The following is a 1,035-nucleotide window of genomic DNA, read 5'->3' as shown; positions in this document are numbered from 1 at the left end:
CATTATACATGGTAGTAGTGCTATATTTTTAATATACTTCTGCATATATGTATATATATACATATACATACATAAATGCATATATACGTATATGTATATATATATATATATATATATATATATATATATATATATATATATATATATATATTATATAATATGCATGTGTGTGTATATACATGTTTAAATATATGTGTGTGTATACTGTATATATAGGTATGTATGTATATATACATTTTCTGTATGTATATATATAATATATACATGCATATATGCACACATATATACACATAAATACACACGCGCGCGCGCGCTTAAATACTTTCAAACTAGTTACTTAGAGCAATAATATCCTCATGAACATCATCAAAGTTACTATTATTGCACCATACAGTACAGCATCAACTTTGAACTTCCCATTTTCTTCGTTTTAAAAACGAGCAGAGGAAGGTGCTCCGCGCGCTCTTCTCAGCCAGGTGCAAGTTGCTTATATATACGACTCCGCCCCATAAATAGGGGCGGAGTCATGGGATTCTGTAGTACTACACCTCTTGGCGCCGGAAAAAAGGCCTTATGATAATACTAGCTATATTGATAAGGACAAATAACAATTATATTGAATGTTTTTACAATGTTGAAATATTCTTTACAAATCACAAACAGAAGATGATGTCATTCTGAATGATAAAAATCACAACATGAGCGTCTCCCGATCAACAAAGATGAGAAAGGATAAAAAAAATCATATGACATTATAATCATGTGTATTTTATGCATGACGATGATTAACATAAATAATAATAAAAAAAAGTTCCTTGAGTGCATTTTTAATTCTTCAGGTACCAAACCTCATTTCGCCGGTTTTCGAATTTCATCGGGGAGTCGTAGCCAGCCCTGATAAAGAGAGGAACAGAGGGAAAGTTGATAACAATCAAACACAACAATACGTTCGATAAATGTGAATAATGTTTTTTATGAAGAATAATCATTTATATGTCTATCTATCAATCTCAATTATTCCAAAATATATACATA

General features: G+C 30.1%; 1 protein-coding gene across 1 annotated transcript in view; it reads right to left on the bottom strand.

Annotated features, from left to right (window-relative positions):
- Positions 1 to 745: 745 nt before the first annotated feature.
- The window catches only part of LOC138865877 (uncharacterized), a 3,403-nt gene continuing 3,113 nt past the window's right edge, over positions 746 to 1,035 (bottom strand). Inside the window, exon 5 of the mRNA XM_070137228.1 lies at positions 746 to 894. Coding sequence (XP_069993329.1) covers positions 872 to 894 — 23 coding nt within the window. The 3' untranslated portion in view covers positions 746 to 871. The remainder of the gene's footprint in view (positions 895 to 1,035) is intronic.

The sequence above is a fragment of the Penaeus vannamei genome, chromosome 22 (genome assembly GCF_042767895.1).
Source record: "Penaeus vannamei isolate JL-2024 chromosome 22, ASM4276789v1, whole genome shotgun sequence".
Classification (NCBI taxonomy): Eukaryota; Metazoa; Arthropoda; class Malacostraca; order Decapoda; family Penaeidae; genus Penaeus; species Penaeus vannamei.
The sequence above is the reverse complement of the archived record's forward strand: the minus strand, read 5'-3'. Positions and strand labels throughout refer to the sequence as shown.